The sequence below is a fragment of the Teleopsis dalmanni genome, chromosome X, assembly GCF_002237135.1.
Source record: "Teleopsis dalmanni isolate 2A chromosome X, ASM223713v2, whole genome shotgun sequence".
In the NCBI taxonomy this organism is placed as follows: Eukaryota; Metazoa; Arthropoda; class Insecta; order Diptera; family Diopsidae; genus Teleopsis; species Teleopsis dalmanni.
In genome coordinates this window covers 36,683,476-36,704,507 of record NC_051848.1, presented here as the reverse complement: position 1 = coordinate 36,704,507, position 21,032 = coordinate 36,683,476, and the positions used below count along the sequence as shown (strand labels likewise).

The window sequence follows — 21,032 nt, the reverse complement described above, 5'->3', positions numbered from 1 at the left end:
ATCTTAGTCCCAAATGAAATAGGTAAAATTAAGCCCACAGCAATTACAAGATTTATAAATACTCTAGAATTGTTTTAGTTGGGTCTCTAGATGCACAATGGATCTTTTAGGTCGGGGTGCATTCATAGCCTATTAATTAGTAATAATAATAATTTATACAATTTTTTTCTTAAACAAGAAAAAAATTATTTGCTACGATTTTAATTGCATTATTTTTTTAAACAAAAAATAAATAAATTGGTTACTAGAGGGTTAATGTGTTGTAATTAAAACCTCAACCTGCATATTTCCTATGCTAATTCAAATAATGAAAGAATACCTAAACAGAATTCAGTTATTATTTAAAATTAAAACTATGGATATTTATTAGCATATAAATTCGTGTTGAATGGATGAATATACCACAGTGTATCTCCATATCCTGTCATCACTATATTATATGTTAAATTATATAAAATTACATGCATCGATGAATAACTAAAAAAATTTTGGTGTAAAAATGCTTCACCGGATTTATTTTACATTTTCCTATTTTTTTTCTATTTGACAACGGGCGAACAAAAATACGTAAATCAATGCAAAATCCAAACCGCGAACAGAACAGCAGTCATCCAATCCATGGAATGTTGTCGACGGTTTGTGACAAACTGCAGAAGATATTCAAGCTGGGATTATTGTTTAAATGAAATTGAAAATTTATTTCATGTTCTTGTATAATCAAATTTATTTGCATAACATAAAATTTATTACAAGTCTGTTTACACACCCATACACATGTACACTCCCGCCAACATATTTGCATAAGCGTATATGTGTACTTTGCATACTTAAAAACAAATTTAAAGGTGCCATAAATGAGTTTAATATTTTTCACAGATCGACCATTTCCGCATCCGTCTAGCCCACATTGTTGATACTTGAAAATGTCAAATTTATGGCTTAATAATGCATATGTGTGTTTGTGCGTATGTGATTATAAACACAAGTGGCGTTTGTGTGCATATGTATAGACGTATTCTGTTAACCTATACAGAAAATGTTATGTGTTAACATACAGACACACACACACACACACGCGCACATAAAGTAATTTGCATATGGGAAAAAGTTATGCACGCATGTAAATAATTTATGTATATCGCATATTAGGAATATTGTATTTTTATTAAATTTTAAAAATATTATTTAGATAACAACACAGAGAAATGTGGTGTGGTATGGATGTGGCAATTTCTGGAAATATTTGTACAGATAGAATTCTGAAAATAGCACAAGGTTTTTGGGTGACGACTCGCTCGCTTGTTCGTTCGTTCCATTTTGAAAAAGTGTCAAATAAATGTACTGAGGGTCAATGTTAGTTATTATTTTCCTTTTGTATGTTTTTTGGAAATGTCACAAGACATTTGTATAAGTGCTTGTATGCATACTGGTGTGTGTGTGTGTATGTGTGTGTAAGTGTGTGCCTATTGCATTAGTAGAAATAATTTTAAATGTTTTATATGTAATAAACGTTGCATTGCTTTGTTTTGTCACGTACTTTGTGAAAAGGATATGTACAAAAGGATATTCTAATGGGCTCACAATGACCACAATGGGCAAAGTGATATTCCAACAAAAACTTGAACACCGATAACAAAAACAAAAACAAAAACAAAAACATTATGAAGATTTTATTTGTATACCTTTAGATAAACTTTCATTCACAAAAAACAAAAAAAGAAAAAAAAAAGAAAATAAAGAAAAAAGAATTTGGAGTCACGTGCTCAATCGATTGGAAAATCGCGTCCATGCACCAAAAATACACACATAAATACCTATTTAAACTGAAAAGCCATACACAAACACATACACATACACACATGGAAGCAGGACCTCTCTAGAAATTCTGTTAATCACAAGTGTGCACACACATATATCGATATTCATATACCTATCTACAAAAACAATACAAAAAAGAAAAACAAAGAGAAAAACCAAAATATTTTAGTACAAATATGTTAAATGAGCACATAACACATATTCCTTTTGTATTGAACACAGTAGTATACTAAAGGTGGTAAAGGTAAGGAAAGGATTCTAAACCGCCAGCTGAAATACAAACACAAGCACAAACACAGTTATGAGCATAAGCATAAGCATAAGCTTGTGTAATAGTAACATTAACAGTAACCGAACCGAATTACTTACAGTGTTAATCGTGACAGTTCTTCACACAGGTTATCATCCGCACATACAAAGCCAGAGAAGTATGCTTAGTTGGTTGTTGCTGCCACTGGTGCTTTATTTTACCGCGTTGTCTGTGGTTAATAAATTAGAAGCGCAACAGTAACAACCAAACTCTGTTGTTTTTTGTTTCAGTGCAATAACAGCAATAACAGCAGCAACAGCAACAGCAGCAGCAGTAGTAATAGCAGTAATAGTAATAACATCAACAATAGTAACAACAGTAAGACCAGTACGAGCAGTAAGAGCGGTAAGAGCGGCGGTAACAGTACGAGTAACTTCAACAGCGGTGACAGCAGTAGTCGTTAATAAATTACTCTTTCAAGCGCACGCAAACATATACTGACACTGGCATACATAACCACATCACACAGCAACTGATTCATACACACACCCATACACACGTCAAATTTTAAACAACATATATATATATATATATATATATGTATTTATGTATATACATAGGTACATATACTTACAATAAATTAAAAGAACATTTTGTAGACAAGCATGAAAAATAAAATAAAATATTAAATTGAGTTTAGAAAAACAAAAACAAAAACAAGAACAAAAACAAAAAACAACAAACACTCTTAAGCAATAAATATGAATAACAACACCAACAACAACAACTCGAGCTTGAAATGCTTAAAATCCGTTGTTGGCCATAAGAAAATCAATAGAACATAATTTTAGGGTTACGAATAATTCATATTTTTGGACATTTACGAGTATTTAAGTTTTTTTTCTTATTGTTTTTGTTTTTGTTTTTGTTTTATTTTTTGTATCTATTTTTGTTACCATTTTAATTGGCAATGAAATTAGGGAATATTTGGAACGCGGCAGCGGTACGTGCGTCCTATGTATCCTTTCAATTTGATTGATGGATTTAGGTAAATTACCAATTTTGTCGGTGAGCAAATAATATAAAAAAAGAAAAAACATTTTTTTAAACTTTTCAATATAATTAAAAACTAAACTTTTATGGAAATTGCCGAATTATGAGCCTAATGTGCCAATCATCCTATGATCAATTTTTTGGAATAAAGACTTGTCCTCGACTAAAGATTATTACGAAAATAAGAGCGACACAATTTAATACAATTTAATTACTATAAACTGTGGTGAAAAGGTAAAATTTGTGCCTTTTTTAAGATTATTGAAACAGATTAGTGTTCCAATATAAATAACCTAGCATATGTTTTTCAAATTCAGTTGTAATATTGTTCCTTCCTGAGGGAAAAAGTCAAATAAATTTCAAAATGTCAAAACTCAATCTTTTCTAAAATAGTAGAGCTATTGCAACTGATTAGAATAGCCGTATTATTATTATAGTATTGTATAAGTATTAGTATTATTGTATAATCATTTATACTTCAAACATTACAAATGTTGTCGGCTGCTATCTAACATACTGTATTTCAGTCACCTCTTAATAGGCATACCTTACCTCGGGTATATTTTAACTTCATTCATGCGATGGTTCCGTTGGATCTCAAAAATGGATTAAAAATATTGTAAACACCGGGATTCGATGGTAGCATATAGGAATGTCTTACCTCTGAAGAATGCTATTTCTTGTACCGAAAATAGAAAAAGTATATAATATCAGTGTAGTAAAAAAAGTTGCTCACCACACTGAAATTTAATTAAATCCCTTGTCAAATCGCCGTGTCTCGAAATCGGAATACGATCTCGATTTAAAAAAATTCATACGGACGTAAAGCTCCGAATTGTTTGAATTTATTTATTTTTTTATTTTATTTTATTCATATTTAGTGCATTAGTGCATAATTTATGAATTTAATTCATATATCAGATTTAAGCTTGGGTAAGTTAATTCGTATTGGACAGAACAGAAGATAATTAAAGTTGATAATAGTAATGTATACCTCGAGTTAGCTATCGAATATTTCAAAGAGAATATTAAAGATTATTACCATATATGTCATTTAGAACTCATTTCCATTTCGATTTAAAAATGTTATTATTTATTGAAATTTAAATTTTTCATATCTTCAACTTTGGCATATAAAAAAACTAATTCATTTCAGTCGGAAAGTAAATAATTTGAAAATTTATTGCAAATGAAAGATGAAAGATGACGTATCTTGACCTTTGGCATTCCGACTGGAAATGCTAAGAGTGCGAGAAAAACAAAATAAAAATAAATTTATATTTCAAAATATCCGCATGACTATAACTGAATAGTCACAGAGTCTTGCGATTATGTTTCTGTGGACGCATCGCTACTATAATAAATTTCGACTTGCACGTGGAGTACTCAGCGTTCTTCAGGTCTTTGAAATGCTTGGTTTTATTTATTTATTTTTGTACTGGTTTTCTATTAACAGTAAATAGTTTTATTATCATGTCATTTGTATAGGACTTCTACAATATTCGTATATTCGTATATTCAAGGTTTTTCACTTTTACATTATCAAACATTGAACATTAAAATAATATTAAAATGTTCAAGTACGAGTACGAGTACGAGTAAATACTCACATTTTTACCGCCCACAGAACTCATAAACTTGGAAGAATTCTTCTATACGAATTTGTGGGTGTAAATAGAGTGTGTGACTCTATTTACGTGCTGGTGTTCAAACGAACACTTGCACCTGCAATAAACAAATATCACCCAAAAGCGATGAAATTGTACGAAAAATAAACACATGATGCCTCCATTACTAGTGCTAAGCATCGGCGTATCGCGTATTGTGTATCGTGTATCGTCATTGTGGCAGTGTACCGTCATATGTTGCTTACTCTGTGAAAATTAATTGCCTTTAACCAACAGTTTTAGTTGCGGTAGCACCGGCAGCCATTTCATCACACTTTCATTTCGGAAATGAATAGTTTTAAACCAAACCACTAAAATTAAATGTGCCCGATATGAGGATGGCTGATTTTAATAGTCTTCATGTGTTTCAAAAATATTTTAATATTAAAGTATTTTCCTGAAGCTAGAAATTTTAGAACAAACCCTGCTGACACACTTTGAAATAATCTCAAATATTATTGAAATAGAAATGCGAAATGATGTTGCATTAGACTATTTGTTTTCCAATACATAATGCAATATTATATGAAAATGGAAATACTTAGCTGAAAATTACATATATTCCCAATTAGAAATTAGTCAGAGTCCATACTATCTTATAGACGTACACAATCGTTACACAAAGCGACACTTTTATTCGCCAATTATTTTATTCAACGTCGTTCTTTGTTGTTTTGTTTAATATTTTATATTTTGCATGAAACATAAAGAGTGATGGGTTAAATAGTTTATTCGCTTTCTTAACTAATTAGTGGATACCCTTACATCTCACATAGTTTCCAGCATCAAGCTCATATAGTTTAATAGATATTTTGCTTCTAAAGTTGAACAACCTGATAGACAGTAAAGAAAGAACACCCATTAAAATCCGTTCCTTCTGCTACACAAAATGGGTCTCTAGTGTCTAGTGTAAGCTCTAGTGTCTAAGACTCTTATAAATAAAATTCCATAAAGTTATTTCGCATGATATTCTGAAAATTTTGATTCTGACAATTCTGAAAATTATACGATCAGTGATCTTTGCTTTTCTCATTAAACATTATATGTATGACATGTTGTGTCATCTTATGACAGACCCGTAGCAAGATACTTTCTTGTAAAGAAATACATAAAAGACCCGTATTATAGAATAGAAATAAAATCCTGTACGTGATTATGGTGTTTTGTGAAATATCTTCGATCATCTTGTGGATCATCAAAGTATTAATATATTTATGAGTGTTTCGATTGTTTAGATTTCAAGACGCATTGGGTATTAAATTGTCATAAAATTAAAAATCCGTGTGAAATTATTTTTTTTTTTTGTAAATAATAATAACGATTGTTATTTTCATATTATATTTTTAGTATGTCCTATTATCTTAAGGACACTTTTTGCGAAAAAACATCTTCATCTATCACACACCGTTTTCTTACATTTGATCTCTAAAGGTATCTATCTATGCCTTTTCCGAAACGGAATTTGTGGGTGTGATTTGTAGGTAGATTATTTTGTATCCCGATTATAAAAAGCGGGTGCGTTTTATATTGTAATTTTCTTTACAAAAAAATGCTTACAACGTAATAAGAAGATAGTTTTATGTATACCTATATATATATAAAACAAGCAAACAAATTCCCAAAGATATTTGGACTAAATAAATTTTTCCAAAAAATAATCAAAAATTTTCCAAACAAATGCCAACACATATTAAATATTAAAATGAAGGATATTTTATGACCTGTGATTGACACGTTGCTTCAACTTAATAGATAAACCGCTTTTGAGATGCTAAGGAAACCCCTATTTATGACTGGGTTTTTTTCCATATAAAATTTCTTGAATATTATTTATATCGATTAAATTTAAGAGTATAGTTTTATTTTTATTATAGTGTTCATAATTTTACAAACCTATGAAAATATTTTAGTATGTTAGTAATATAATTATTACTAGTGTTATAATTATTATTGAATATTTTTGTCGTGTTTATATATGGTATACATTTTCTGAAATTTCATTTTATTTCTTACATATTTGTATTATTAATTTTCTATCTTAAAAAACTTAGAACATCCCTTTGGTGTTTCATAAATTGTATGTCTCCGTTAAGAGGGCATAGTGGATCTCTCGGTCGTAATGCCAAATCCTCAAAACTATTCGAAGTCTATGAGGTGGGCACACTAGATCTCTCGATGAGATTATCGTGTGAACTAATTGGAAGATTTATTTGAATCTTTATTTGTTTCCTACACAAAAGTAATATAATATTATAGTTAGCAGATGGGATGAAAGCATGGTTAGGGATTGAGTGGCTGATTTTGTTTTTTTTAACTTTTTTTGGAGAAGGTGGGAGGGGAGATGGGGAGGAGTGGATTAAAGACAAAATTAAGGTATATATTTTTATAGTTGATAGTATAAACAACTGATTGAAGATACCCATCAGCAGAATATTAGTTTTTGAGAGTTTTTTTGAGAACTAATAGGTTAATCGGGTTTTTGTTTCCGAATATTATGTTTCTGTGTCAGTTGATTAGAATGTGTTATATTGAGTATGGAATGCTGCAGAACGGACAAGAGGGTGACGGTGATCTATTAAATAAGTATGAGTGGGTTAAATTAATAAGTCCTAGTCTTATCAGATATATTTTTTGTTTCGCTTACATAGTACGGTATTTTAAACGAACAGTTTTCTTAATCGGATAAATAGATTGGTGTGTCCATCTACATCCACATAAGAGAGCTTTCACTGTACTAATACAATTGACTGTATATTCAGTTGTTCAGCAACTAATACACTACAGTGAATAGTCGAAAACATTTGTCTTCCTTCCTTGTAATGTATGAGTATGGAAATTGTGCTATTCGGCAACTGTTCAACACGCACGCCCACATTACATCGCCTCCTCACCCATTTTGTCTATGTTCCCATTAAAATTTAATTAAAAACAATTAAAATCACATTTGCACATTCCTAACATTTTGTGCCCAGGATGAAAACGTGCAGTTCAATGGGAACGGCGTTGATCAAAGGTGCGAACAAATTGTTTAGATTTCGTAAAGTGAGTTTTTGTTTCGAATATTTTTTAATTTATAAAGAAAAAGTCTATCTTTTTAACTACAAAAAGAATTTTTTTTTATTTCTGTGTTGTTGCTTTGATTTGTATTTAAACTTAAACAGCGAAAAAAAAACCATTTTGTTTGAGTAAATAAAATTTTGTTTGCCTTGCCTTGCCACCTTTTCAGAATGATATTCAGGAAGTTTGCTGGCAGAAAATGAAAAACTAAAAATATTTTCCTCGTCTATCTATTTTTTCTATTACATACTCGTATATTGCGTTAAGTAACAATAGCACCAACAATAATAATTACAACAATTAGAATAACAAAAAAGGTTAAGGTGTAGAATTTATTAATGGATTTTTGATTACAAATGAAATAATCGAAATGAAACAGATGCAAAAATTCGTAATAGACTTTTTTTCGTCTATTTTTTTGTCTATTTTTTCCATATAACTTATCTTCTTCGCCAAATTTATAAACTCAATTTGAAAGAATTTCTTGTAATAATATTTACAATTTCTTAACACAAATATTTGTGTAGTATGTTTTTTTTAATTTATATTATTTTTATATTGAAAGAAAGAAGAAAACGAAAAGAAAATAATTCAATAGAATTACGATTATATTTAACTTTAACTTTCAGTACAAGTGCTAGAGCAATTCATATACGAGTATTTTCTAGAAAGAAATATTATAGGGCGAATGCTCATTAGATAGATATATTATCTCTTAGGGTTTATAATAATAAATAATGATTATTTATATTTCATATATATAATATATTTACTTCAATTAAATTATTGTAATTGGGCAACGAAGAAGCTATATTAATGTACTTACAGGATCTATAATAATAAAATTAAAAATACATTTATTATTAGCTTTCCGTTTTCAGCATATAAATTTAAATATCTTCATCTTCAGCTTAATAAATAACATATACTTATATAGTCACAGTTGCAATAAAATGTGTGCGTATAAAGTTCAAAGTCAAAAAATATTTTTATATAGAACATCTGAATACACCACCTAGCTTAATAACTCCCCAATTTCACGATTGCTGATAACACAACTATTCTTATCGCATACAAAACCTATTTTATAGCAATTAACCAGTGAACTAACCATCTCACTAAACATCTCAACCTCAATCAGAAATCTAAATTCGATTATTAGCACTCATTTTGCATAACCTTATGTCCTTTAACCATCTTAAATATTGCCATCAATCCACCAGCGATGCATTATAAATTTAATTTAATAATATAAACATATGTATTATATTTAGCAGAAAAACATTTATCCAGGTGATTCCAAACTGTTAATAGTGAAATCTCTTTTTATTGACCTCGTAAAGTTAAAATTTTACTGATTCTAATTATCAAAAATCAACTTCCACATTTCCATGAATATGCGACTTAATATGTAAAAGCAGCATCGAAAAATCCCTGGGGAATTTTATTTAGTGCGGTCAATTTAGTTCAACTCGCACACAGGCAAAATGCTCGCATAAGACGAGTGTGCGGAAAACCCTGATTACGGTTGCGTTAACCTTTCTAAATTCTACGAAAGTGTAGCAGATAACCTTCCTTGTTCAATATTGATACCACATGTCCACTAATATGAGACTTTAGTTTTATCCCAAATTATGAAAATTTCATTAACTCTCTTTTAAGAAGTTTTGTGTCTTAGTATGTTATTCGAATAGTATAAATAGAGTGAATAGAAGGAATTTGTATCAATATCTCAAAAACAGTCAAAGAGTGTGTATCAAGTTAATATATTGTTAACACTTCCACATAGAGTAACAAACGTTCATTAAATTAAACAAACTAATTATTAACAACAAAAGTTGTTTCTGAAATAAAATCCCAAAATCTGTTACTAAAAATTGTTTAATCAATTACTTTCAAAAATAAAACAGAATTCAAAAATTGAAAACATTAACAGAATGTCAACAAAAACAAGTTGTGATAACAGAAAGAAAGCAAATGTAGAAGATAATAGTTCTAATGAGGTAGCTTCTGATGTCACTCAACAACAACAAAATCAAAGGAAAGGATCAATAAAACCCACAGGTTTAGAGGAAAAAGAAGCCTCTTGCAAAAAGATGAGAAAGTTACAAATTGCCAATGCTGAAGTATCAGAATCGGGTGATTCTGGTTTTATCTCTGGACAAATACTGACAACAATTGACGAGAGTGAAGGAGCTGTTGGTAACAGTAGTGACGATGTTCTGGAGCAATATGACCAAAAACAAGATTATCATCCAACTGAAGACAAAGAATTGGAAAAAGTTGTGGTCGACTCAGGCTGTATTGTCGGAGATGATAATGAAGTCTCGATTAATCAAGATCACCATGAATTAAGTGAACAGCAAGAAGAAATTCAGCGCGAACACTCAAACCCTACAGTTGCTGTTACAATATCCTCTGCATCCAACGTTGACAACAAGAGCCTCACAACAACAGCAGCTGGTCAAATAATCCCTAAACAGAATATTAATGATGAAATGTCGAAAATGTTGAATAATCTCAATCTGGATACAAAAACAACAACACATCCACAACAACAACAGCAACAGCCACAACCAAAAAAACTGATATTTGAAAATGTGAAAAATTTGAATGCGATCCAGAGTAGACTAGCGGCCGCTTTTAAACGGTCAACACCGACAACTACAACTGGCAATAACAATCAAAACTCAACCACTAATGACCAACAGCAAGAAGTGATTGGAGAAACTGGTTCTGTTATAACATCCCCAACATCCGGTTTACTACCTTCAGATGCATGGGAACAATTCTATCAACAAGACAATAATGGCGACACAATATTGCATTTGGCATGCCGTTATGGTTATGTCAAAGTTGTGGCTACTCTCATACGTATGGCGCCACATCCGTGCCTATTTAATATACAAAATGATGCTGCACTGACACCATTACATTGTGCTGCCATCGCAGAAGAGACAAAAATTTTACGCCTGTTGCTGATAGCAGGAGCTGAGCCAACTCTACGTGATAAGCGTGGTAATACAGCATTGCATATCGCTTGCATTATTGGCGAGGAGCAATGTGTTCGTGCACTGACTGTACCAATAAGCACATCCGAAATAGATCAAGCACATTATTTATTTGATCGCAGCTCCGATGAGGAAACTGTCTCTTCTTTCAACTATGTTCGTTTGCCATCTGATCTGGAAATTAGTAACTATGACGGTAAGAGATGTGTCCATTTAGCAGCACTAGCTGAACATATTGATATATTAAGGATCTTGGTTTGTTATGGTGCTGATATCAATGCCAGAGAAAGAAAAGCAGGATACACTCCACTCCATATGGCTACTGAATCTCGCAATAAAGCATTAGCCAATTTTCTATTTGATGAGTGCCAAAAGCTCAACATAGAAACACCCACTTATGCAGGTTTAACAGCATATCAATTGGCTGGTGTACTACAGTACTCTCAATGGCAAAACATCTTAGTAAAACGTGGTGCTCAACCTATACCGCCACCTGACAGAGATTAAAACCACAATAAAATAATATGAAGAGCTTGAAATTCTAATATGGAATGATAAATATGGAATGATTAAAACAACAATAAATATGCTATATGTCTGAATATAAGTGCAGATATCTATTATGACTTAAAATGCAAATATCGAAGTGTTAAAATATCTTTAAATTTACATCAATATATAAATGCTTTTAAAAATTATAAGAGTTTTTCACATTTAAAAAAAAAACTAAATAAATACTTTTAATTGAATTTCAGGACTTTCTGTTTTTATCCATAATACTTTCAATTATAATACTTAATGCTTTGAAAAGAAAAGCATTTTATTTTTATTAAAATATTATTAAAGAACTACAACATATACCATCTTTGGTATCATCATGATCCTGAGATCATGACGATTTTATTCACTTTTTAGATCAAATAATCTTTTCCGTATTTTTCCGCTGAATGATCGAAAACATTTTGAATAAAATTAAAAACATATTTATTTGTTTTTTATTTAACAATGATAATTAAATAATTTTTACTTAATTTCCCCTACTCTTCATTCCTATACTTGTATAATCGAATTAGATTAAATGAAGAAGCGTGTGTGGGTGTGTGTGTGTGTGTGTGTGTGCAAGGATAGCTACTCCAAGTTACTACAATATATTTGAATTGCACAAATATTGTCCTGACCTCCTATAGTGAACTGCATGTCTGTTATCCTCATTACATCCAATTTACATTTTATATTATTTCTTATTACGGAAAGCTCCCTGCCCTTCTATGTTCATTATCTGTGCAGCACAACGTCGTTGCGATTTCATAAGGAAAAGGACAATGTCGAGTGTGAGTAACAGGATGTGATTCGAACAATCCTTGTACATGAACTTACCTGCTTTTACCTACGTAAAACGTATAAACCAGTTGCATTTTTCAAATTTTTTACAATTTACTTAATTGCCTTATGCGGAAATATAATTAAAATATTACAAAGTTTTTAAAGCAATAAAAACATTCGTTATTTATTTTATTAAATCCACGTAGGTTAGCACTAAGAGCACTAATAGTTATTCTTTTAAACTCTTAAATATTTTTATTTATATAATGGTTAGAAAAAATGGATTAATATTTAAATCCATGGCACCGCAACGATCTATCATTTTAGCGTTAGAGTGATTCGGTGTAAAGGCGTCACTTCAACAAAGAAATTACAGATTTCAAAGAATATTGTTAGAAAAAGTGTATTCCAAAAACAGAGGGGAACTTATAGGTCAAAAATGTCTATTTATTCATTTATAGTAAGTATGCCGAAGACATATAAGTGATTTTTCTTAAAAAAAGACAATTTTCCTTTAAACGTTTAACTACAAATTCAGATATTTAGGAAGGAAATAGGTTTTATATTTGATCGCAGTTAGCTCAAATTATCCTAAAATCGTTGAAAAATGAAGAAAAGTGGAGAAAGACTTCTTTCTTGGTGTCAGCGTGCATTTTAATCAAAGCAATCGTTTTTTTATTATTAGTTATAAATGCAAAGAAAAACTGTGTTCTGGGCATTAAAAAACTGAATTCATTAAAAAAAATTTCGATTTCTTTAAAATAAAAATATTTTCTGTATCAAAACCGCAAATATAAAGTCATCTTTCTATAGAAAATCCACCGCAAAATCATACAGTCAATAAAATACCGATAACAACTTTTTAAATAATAAATTGCAGTAATTATAAGCTCTTCAATATACAAAAAAGCATTAATACTTATTTCTTTCACTTCTTATTCACTTTTCAATATAAAAATCAGAAGCAGAGAAAATTAAATAAAAATCATTAAAATCTATTTTCACAAAATTGCAAAAGTTTTTGTATCTGTTAGATACATTTCTTCCTTTTTCTTTTTTCTTTTTTCGTTTATTTTTATTTTTTTTTTTGATATTTATTTATTTATTTATTAAAGTTCCTCAAGATCTGAAAATTATTTGGTGTGCGTTTTTTTTTCTTTTATTTGAACTGAAATCTAAGTACATATAAGTTGTACTGAAGAAGCGGAAGCTAGACGCACAAAGGAAAAGATTAAATAGCAGCACTTTCATTGAAGGTTAAGTAATCTTCCCGAATGTCTTAATGCGTGAATCATTGGGAATCACTCATTCATAAAATTATTTTGAATACTTCAGTGTTTAGTGTTTACCAGAGATAATAAACAACAATTAGAAATAAGCCAAAAAGATATATTTTCCGAAATTCAGTTGTTTGGAAAATTAAGTGCACTAATATTTACTAAGAAAATAGTTGAAATTAAATATTAAACAATTTTTAAACCATTTTTCTTTAGATATTAAAAACAAAAATCATAAAATGGAAAGCCACATAAATTAAAGATAAAGAAGTCTTACTTTTTTAGATTTGCTTTGAAAAATTCGAAAGCAATTAAAATAATTTGTTAAAACCATAAAGCCAGCAGCCAATGAAAAAGTTACTCATACCACCTGTTGTACAATATTTAATTATGTTCCTATATAACGCGTACTCTTAAGATAAAATACATGAAATGTTATTTGTAAACTAAAAAACACCATTTTTGTTCTTTCATAAAATAATAATAAAATATGATATATAAAAAATACCAAAGAGAGAGCATTGAGCACAATAAAATGATGTAAAATGATGTTTATCTTAAAAATGTTTAAAAATAAACACAGGATGTTGGTATAAAATAACGAGATTATATTAATTAATAATTATTACATTTAATTTATATCGCCGCCAATGGAAACCCCTGCTTTGTCAATACAACGCCCCATGCGTTTGTTTCATTGTCCAAAACGTTGTTGGAAGTCTTCTTCAGGACACTTTCGGGGAACCTAAGAAGAAATCCTAAATTAGATTTTATTTAAAATTAAATATGAGAGAAGAAACTATTTTTAAAATAGAATAATACGAACAGCACGTTAGATCAGATTAATTTGGCAGTCGGTCTGGTTAACTAACTCACTTAGACCGTACAGGGTTATTGTGTTACCACAATTTAATATGTATCCTCCATTTTAAAGCGCTTATAAAGGAAGCGCAGTATATTCCTAACCAACGTTGGATATCTCTGTGAGAAAAACTTAAACATAGAACTATTTCAAGTGTTATCAAATATCCATGAGTAGTGGCCTTGTGGAAGTAATTCTTCTTAATTTTTAAGTCCATATGTACTTTCTTTTTATTGGCCAGTATTACTTCATTACATATTACAACATGTTATTATTACATATTACTTATTTTTTTTTATTGGTTCAAAGAAATTCATACATTACTTACAAAATAATAGAATTTTATTTAAAATCTAAAATGGGTGAACAATATATAATATTAGTATTATATATAATATCCAGATCAGTGAAAGCGACTTGCCATGTGTCTATGTAATCATTATGTAGTACATGATTAGTATTATATATTGCTAATTTTTTTTGAAATTAACTTATAAAAAAAATAATAATAATTTGATATTAATAATAATAATATGATAATAATAATAATATGGTAAAAAATATTTTTTTAAAAGGCCATTAATATTAATTTATTTATTTTCTTAAATCCTGTAAAATTAACAAAAAGCCATTTGTTAACGTATACCATATCTCCATACCGATAATTTGTTAACGTATACCATATCTCCGTACCAATAGGGTATTCATCATCTATCCAGACTCGTTGGTTCAGATCCAAAGAACTCTTGTTTGCAAAAATCCAATGAAGTGTATATTTGACTTGGGAATTTAGCTCTAAACTTCGACCATGTTCGTCCATGACATGATCATGATTTTCACTTTTTATGATGACTTCATATAAAAGTAATTTATTTTCCAGCGATAATTGAGAATATAAGCTTTTATTTCGAGCTTTAACTTTGAGTGTATTTCTATACGTATTTCGGCAAATTCGCTATTTTTTTAAATTTTTGTGTCTATGTATGATAATATTGTAAAATATTATCAGAAACTAACTTTTATCTTTAATGGTAGATCCATTTCATCTTGGATTCTACAGAAAAGCCAGTCATCGATAAATTTTGATACGTATGTCATACCGCCCACAAAAAGTTGAATTCAAATTATTGAAGCAGCCTAATAATGCAACTCACAATAATATATATTATATATTTATATATATATTTATATATGGTATTTGATAAATACATTTAATAACTAAACCACAAAACGTCTGTTGCACTTTAAACGCTCGAATTTTCTTCGAATTTTGCTAAAATTCTGTTAAATTTATATATTTCTACAAAATTTTTTAATATTTATTTATTAGTTGTTATTGTAGTTGCACACATAACATTTTATATATATATTATTTATTATTTAAATTTTTACAATTTATAGAAAATTATTTGCAACTCAATTCCTAGAACTTATGTATTATTAAAAATGCAAAAATTGCATTCAACAGAAAATAATCAAAATTAATTGCATATGCGATAGTCGTCGCCGATTTATATTAGATTTTTTATTGAATTTGCACTGATCAGATTAGCAGTTCAATACAATAGTCTATAGTCTATAGTGTAGTATAGTCTATGTAGTGGTAAGATTTATGTTCTCACTAAACTCAGTTAAGTGCTGTTAATTAATAGCGTTTTTATAAATTCTATTTATTTAATAATTGTTTTTTATGTGTTTTTTTTTCTTCTCTATTTTACAGATAACATTTCGCGCATGGAAAGTGACGACGACAATGTTGGATTAAGTGATATTAGTAAGTATTATTCTGTACAATATTCTGTACTGTAAATAAGTGACTTAATCACACTAACCAAACCAACTTCACTTTATTATTGATTCAAAATAATATTTTATTAACAATTGTAATTAACAATTGAAATTGTTGTTAAAAAGGTAGGAGAGAAGAAAGTTCAATTCATGCTAAAGTATTTCATAATCTATAGTTGAGATTATCGCTTATCAAAATTAGACAAAAGAATACGAACTTTGATAGCTAATGTTTAAACTACAAGATATCTTACAGGTTAAAACGAAATACTTATCAAAAAATTTTTGATTTATTTATGTATGTATTATAAATGTTAAAATTTGTTTATGTTGAAGCACTTTTACTAATAATAAACTAATAATCAGGGGCGCATTTAACGTAAGACTGGCGTGGCAGATCGTCACGGGGGGCGTGAGCCGTTCCTTTACAAATCTATGAAGAAGAAAAAAATTAAAAAAATTTTTTTTGTTTTTAAAAGATTTTATTCTAACCGATATTTCGAATATAATCTATAGTCATCATCAAGGTACTATAAAATTTTAATACCATATAACAATATTTTAGTCAAATATTCTGATGATGACTATAGTTTATAGTCGAAATACCGTTTAAAATAAAATCTTTTAAAAACAAATAAAAATTTTTCAAAAAATTTTATTTGGTCATTAAAATAATAAATTATTAAAAAAAACTTACATAAAACCAGGGACCGTAACAATTGTCATTAAAAATATTAAAATTCACCGTATAACTATTAACCTACGCATTTTAAAATAAAACTCAAAAAATTATAATTAAATTTGCTTTAAATTTAATCCTTAAATACAGTTTTGTATGAAATTACAAAAACAACTACCTTGTATGAAAAATTCATTTTATATTCTCGGTTTTAAAAATATTCGGCAGGCGAGTGTGACTTACATTTTATTTTCAAAAATAAGAGTTATTTTTTATTTTTATATTTATAAGGCAAAAATAATAGTTATTTGTGCATTTTAAAATAAAAAATAAAATAAGCATGTAAGAGTTATTTTTGATGAATATAATATAAAGCGTTAAACTTGGCCTATTTTGTGGTATCTCCGGTAATACGTGTTTACAAGCTCTCGAAGAAAGGACACTAGAACACCTGATGTGTCTATTTCCAGGTTTGGCCAGATCTCTTGTATTAGCATTGACCAGATTCTTGTCTTTATAAATGTCTCTGGCTGGTTCTAGCTCAACCTTCTCTCTACTACACACTATTACGAGGTTTATATAAACGAGTATAAAAAGTTTTTCAAGTTACGTTTTTAACATTTTTTTGATGTTAAGAGCTAGATGAAGGGTCATATCTCTTTGCAACACTTAAAATATTGCAATATTCTGTTCCAATGCTACCACGAAGCATGCCTGAGCTCTTGAAAGACAAAGCGTTAGTATGATTAACCGACGGAATTGGACAACTTAATTATAACTAAAACTCTTTTTTCTTCAACTACGTAAAATTGTAATATATAAATAAATAAAATACAAAATAAAAATAAAATTTTAATTAACATTAAAATATTCTATACAGAGGTTTTCGAACAGTAGTGAACTACAACAACAAAAATTCATTTTATACTATTTTAATTAATTCAATTTTTGACTGACCATACAGCTGTTTCGAGTATTACTAAATACCCATTATCAGTGGTCTTGGAAAAAATTCTTGTATTTAATTATTCGTAAATAATTTTTGGAGACAACAAGTACCAGGGTTTGAACTCGTGCCCTGCCAAATTTGATACTTAGAGTCAGCGTTCATTAAGCAACTGACCTAAAGTCGTATTTGACTTTATTAGGTCATTATGTTCGCACATAATTCTTGTAAATACCCATGGACAACTGTGAGCTATCTCAGCTATCAATGACCGTGACAAGTGATTTGTTTAAAGAATTTTATTAATTTGCTAATATTTGGCAATCTCAAAATATCTTAATGAATACTGATATTCAACGCTGATAATATCCTGATTAATCATTGTATCTAGCAGCAAATAATATATAGTTTGCAAGGTAACAGTGAATATTATTCGCTGCTATTTGAAAAGGCTTAGGGCAGTTTCTTTTCATTCTAGCTATTGCATGCATTCATGTCGATCTCTGGTGTAGGGGCATAGCTAATATCGACTACAAACCAAACCTTCCAAAAATCTTCCTCACTTGCCGAATACAGACCGAATATAAATTTTATATGAGCTCGAGCATAATTTTGATGACCAGTAAACCCTAATTATAAAGCACTTCAGCTTTTTTTGTGTTTAATTAAATATTTTGTTTAAATAAATATTTAAATATTTGCTCAGTTAATAACAGCACACTTTACATTAAACTATGATATTGTCGCAAAAGACAAAAACAAAACGATTCCCCTGGTATCCCATGAAAAAAAACAACATCAGGTTTGTTTTGGTGAAAATCGGCTTCCGAAATCGTTTCACCAGATTGATATTTTACATTTAGCATTATTACTGATAATTTTAGAAATAGATCATTATATTCACGTTTCACAAATAAATGACTAACTTCTATGCTCCCAAGTAAATTATGTTTTCTAAGAACGTGTTAAATCTATATCGAGTTTTAAATTAAACCAAGGTATTTCAAGGAATTACATTAGAAGTCGGCTATGTAAAAAGAGAATATTGGTAAAGTTGACTTCAGCAATAAACTGATAAGTCGATTAATTGGATTGTTTTTCTCGGAAAAAAAATTAAACTAATATAAAAATACAGTAAATAAAAAACCCAATATCCTTCCATAAAACTAATTCTTAAGATAAATAATACTGATATAACATATTATAATTATTTTTAAAAATATGAATTTAAACATCTTATAACTTCTTATAATAAGAAATAACGTTCCGCCATTGTCATTATCTTTAATATGTATATGTCTATAATTTCTAGATTTTTTAAGAAAAAAATTGCAAATTTAAAAGAAATTATTTTTGTATTTATTATTTTCAAATTTATCATTTTAAAAATTAAGATTTGATTTGTTAAAAAATGTATATAAAAACTTGTAATGATCACTCATAAATTTGTGTAAATAAAAAATAAAAATATCAAACATTACTTTTCTTATTGTTAATTTGAGAAGCACAGCATTTCTAATTCCAATCCCTAATTAAATGATTCAATGCGAACATTAATTTTATGATAATTATTGCATATTATTAACTCTGAGAACAAATATCAAAACTTGAAACGCTTGGCTGGGAGAAATTGTAGAAAAAAACCCACTAATTTTTAAGATCTGGAATTCCCCACAACCCACTACGTCACATACATTGCCCCGAGCCCTGCCCCCAACGCTCTCATCCATTTAGAATTTTAATTTGCTGCTGGACTGGACAACTTTGATTCATTCAACTAATCTGGGTTTTTCCATTTTTGATTTTTTTCACACTCAAACCCGAGAAAAAAATTAACATTCGTAGTAAAGTAGCAGAAAGTAGCAGCTGCTCAGGCAGAAATTTATATATAAAATATAGATAACCGCAACTTATTACTTTACGTCTGATGAAAAAAAAAATTAAAAAAAATTAAAAAAAATTTGAAAATTAATAAAAAAAGTATGTAATACAACACAATTATTTATAATTTCAAACAACTGTTAAACGTGTTTTACTACTTGCAGTTCTAATGATGTGAGGGCTACAACTCAGAGAGTTTTTGAATATAAGAAAGTGCCACAGAAGTTAAATACTGTTAAATCACTTCAGTCCTAAAGTCGCTGTTATCGCTTGAACTCAACATTAGATAGGTCCAGAAATGATGCTTGGCAATATGAAACATTAATTCGCGTTATCATTTTAAATGAAAATAAAAAATATATATTTTGACAATAATAATAAATATTTAAATTAAAGCAAACATATATGTATATAATATATATGGTAGGCAACATAAATTGAGCTTGCTTAGAGGCTTCAGCGTTAGTTAGTGTCGAAGAGCAAACAAGAAGAATGAACTCAAGAAATTTTCATATTAATTTCGCACTTAATTTCCGACTGAAATTTTGAAATTAATTAAAAATTGTGAACCTAAAAATAATATAAACAAAGACACTTGGGAAAGTGCCCATGCAATATCGGATTACTATAGCTCAGTTCGAAACAAAATATATTAAAAACGTGAAAATAAACATTGTTGGGAAGATATTTTTATGGAATTGTCTGATATAAATATGACTAAGTGCCTTCAATAAAAATAAAATTAATAAAAATATATCAAAAATGCTAACAACTATAAAAAATAATAATATACTAAACTAACAATAATTAAACATACTTCAAAGTATTAAAAAGTCAGCCAATTAAATAGACAATCACTTGAAAGCATCGAAATTTAATATCTCATAATACACAAGTATTAAATAATAATATATTTATATGTGGACCTAACACTCGCCAATAAATCGGAATTTACAGTGCATGTCAAGTGTTTAGTGGTATAAAGTTTTTAACTGAACAAAGCTTAACGTTAGCGACTTTAAGACTTAAAATATTCAAAAATTCTTTCAGTATTGTTTAATATAAAATTTAAACATATAAGAAACATAATTATTAATTGAATTTAAATTATTAATGCTTTAATAGTGAAGACATAATGGTAAAAAAACGTTCTGTACACATTAACCATATAGTGGAGATCCCGAGGGATCCTTATTATATACCAAATTACAGCTTAGGTAAGAAGTTCTTCAAAAAAAAAAAAAACTTATTTAATAAATTAATAATAAATAAAATAATATATGAGAAAAAAATACGTAGAAGTTCTATATATAAAATCTAGATCTTCTAAACATCAAAAGATTTTTGAACATTTTCTTTTCTCCACAATTTTCTAACTGATCTATATAAAAAGTTTGTTTTCATTTTTTACTAAATAATA

The 21,032-nt window shown here is 28.8% G+C and overlaps 2 protein-coding genes across 4 annotated transcripts in view; both read left to right on the top strand.

Annotated features, from left to right (window-relative positions):
• The window catches only part of LOC119687308 (embryonic polarity protein dorsal), a 70,265-nt gene that overhangs the window by 34,811 nt on the left and 14,422 nt on the right, over positions 1–21,032 (top strand). For 2 of the 3 annotated variants that reach the window (XM_038101585.1, XM_038101583.1), the window contains exon 3: positions 16,039–16,092. In XM_038101585.1, the coding sequence (XP_037957513.1) occupies positions 16,039–16,092 (54 nt within the window). Of the gene's footprint in view, positions 1–16,038; positions 16,093–20,751; positions 20,830–21,032 lie in introns of those variants that run through there. The other variant, XM_038101584.1, reaches the window with a different exon arrangement.
• On the top strand, positions 9,783–11,363 carry LOC119689834 (NF-kappa-B inhibitor cactus-like). Its single transcript, XM_038104751.1, has one exon. The coding sequence runs from the start codon at positions 9,783–9,785 to the stop codon at positions 11,361–11,363; it is 1,581 nt and encodes a 526-aa protein (XP_037960679.1).

What these genes read in the sequence shown, in the direction of transcription:
- LOC119689834 (XM_038104751.1), top strand. Translation starts at nt 9,783, where the DNA reads ATGTCAACAAAAACAAGTTGTGATAACAGAAAGAAAGCAAATGTAGAA.